We start from the raw sequence: 2,298 nt of genomic DNA, 5'->3' as shown, positions 1-2,298 counted from the left end.
CACACACACACACACACACACACACACACACACACACACACACACACACACACACACACACACACCAGAGAGAGAGAGGTGGTTCCTGTTTACTCCACAATCAGGCTACTTTCTTAAACCTATCACTGTAAGTTATTGTTGTAGTGAAGGAAAGTCAGGTTGGACTGATCTATTCTCACAGGAGTGTGGCTGTTCCTCTGTCACACATGCTGCACATCATAGTCTGTGATGTTTGTTAGAGTTATGAAATGTTTGTGTTATTGATATTTTATCAATATTTTTATTGAATGGATCAATCATGAGGACAATTAAAGCTGTTTTATGTTTTAATACCTTAAGAGGTCTGCTAAAGTGCAGCCGTTTTGTTCTTTAAAAGTCTTTCACTTCAGTGTGACTGATTAAATTAACTTGACTGTTTGTTGTTTGTAAAACTGGTTTCTGAAGATAATGTTGGTTATATTCAACTCATATTAACACTGGGTCAGACCCACAACATTTATTTGATTTGATTTTCTGTCCTTCCAGTTTCCCAGCATGCTCTGGCTGTGGTGGTGGAGGTGACTGAGGGGGAAAGGTCTGTCCTGCTGCCATGTCTGTTTTCAAGTATTACACCTGAGGACGATCCCACAGTGATGTGGACTCGCAGTGACCTCGACCCCAAATCTGTACACCAACGAGGCGAAGGAGGAGATGATCTTAGAGGACAAAACCAGCGTTACAGAGAACGCACATCAATGAGACCGGATGCTTTGGACTCTTCAGACTTCAGCCTCACTCTGAGAAAACCCACAAAGAGTGACAGTGGCAACTACACCTGCTCCATCAGTGCTGGAAGTGATGAACGGAGAGTCGGAGATATCCAGCTGAAAGTCAAAGGTTAGCAGAAAAACTCCAACAAATGTTGTAATTACTGGTCATATGTTAGTACTGCAGACAAAGGTCAGAGGTCAAACTGAAGAAAAGCACTTCCTAAATGATTCTGCAAGTCTCGATGAAACCAGCAGTAACGTTTGTAGACTTTACTTCACTGAAAAAAACAAAACGTGAGAACAAAGCAGTAAAAAGGGATCTTGCTGCTACAACCATTGGAGATTTATTCATTGAGATATATTTAATTCAGCTTCTGGTCAGAGAGGTGAGTTCATGTCAGGGAGGTTAAGCACACACATCTTTACATATATTTATAACTGCCAGCTGACTTTTTACTCATCACTCAACATGAAACATTCAAGATGGTTTTTTCTAAGTGTGTCAAAATCTGTGTTTCTGTGCTAACCTGAAACTTCACCATGATCTTTTATTAACTGTAGTAGCATCTCATAAATATGTTTTTTTTTTTTACCACTGAAAACAAAAAACCCCAGAGAATATTATTATTAATGGTTGCTGGACAGAGTCAGAAATCAAGAATGTAGATACCCAGCTGTGCTCAAGTTACCATCAGTATTACTTGTCCTATATGTTGATGCATAGTCAGTCATCCAGGTAAATCCAAAAAGTTGATTCTGTTCATCTGTTTGCTTTAACAGCAGTTGTCCTTCTTCACTTTTGGATCGCCTGGAGCTTTGTTTAGGGATCTTATTACTTATAACCACATTAATAATTACAGGTCACTTGGATAGATTTCTCACACAGAAAATGGTACGTCCAGATGAACAGAATAAAGTTTTTGGGGTTCTAGTTCTGTGGTTAATATTGTGGTTTCTTGTCCTCTCAGACCAGCAGGTGGAGGTGAAGGTGGAGGAAGGGTCAGACTCTGTCATCCTGCCCTGCAAAACAACACCTGACCTGCCTGAGGACACCAGAGTGGAGTGGACTCGCTCTGAAGTGGGACTCATCACAGTCCATGAGTATTCTAACAGAAATGATGACCTTATGACTCAGGACGAAGTTTACAGAGACCGAACGAAGATGAATGAAGACCTGCTGAGAACTGGAGACCTCAGTCTGACCCTGAAACAGCCCAAAGTGAAAGACACAGGACGATACATCTGCACCATCTACAGAGACAAAGACATCCTGAGACAGAAAGTAGTGCTGCAGGTCAAAGGTCAGAGATCTATATACAGGTCAGAGGTCAATGTTGTGGACACAGGTCAGTCACATTTTTTTTTAATGTTTCTCCACAGAACTATTTCCATCCTGGGCCATAGCTCTCATAATTCTCCTGGTTCTTCTTGTGGTTTCTTGTTGTCTTTTATTTCATTTCCGGCACTATTTCATGTCAGGTGAGTGTCTCCTACTACACTACCCATAATGCCGATGGTCAGCAGGTGTCCTCTGGTGGCTCCTTGACTG

General features: G+C 41.4%; 1 protein-coding gene across 1 annotated transcript in view; it reads left to right on the top strand.

The window, feature by feature from the left end:
- Positions 1-2,298, top strand: part of LOC102290215 (V-set domain-containing T-cell activation inhibitor 1) — a gene marked incomplete in the record, with an annotated part of 4,524 nt that overhangs the window by 681 nt on the left and 1,545 nt on the right. Inside the window, 2 exon segments of the mRNA XM_042217192.1 lie at positions 526-876; positions 1,718-2,050. Coding sequence (XP_042073126.1) covers positions 526-876; positions 1,718-2,050 — 684 coding nt within the window.

This window comes from Haplochromis burtoni, unplaced genomic scaffold (assembly GCF_018398535.1).
Source record: "Haplochromis burtoni strain Fernald_Lab_line unplaced genomic scaffold, NCSU_Asbu1 Contig_1672, whole genome shotgun sequence".
NCBI classification, from domain to species: domain Eukaryota; kingdom Metazoa; phylum Chordata; class Actinopteri; order Cichliformes; family Cichlidae; genus Haplochromis; species Haplochromis burtoni.
Note: the sequence above shows the minus strand (reverse complement) of the source record. Positions and strands in the feature narration are given on the sequence as shown.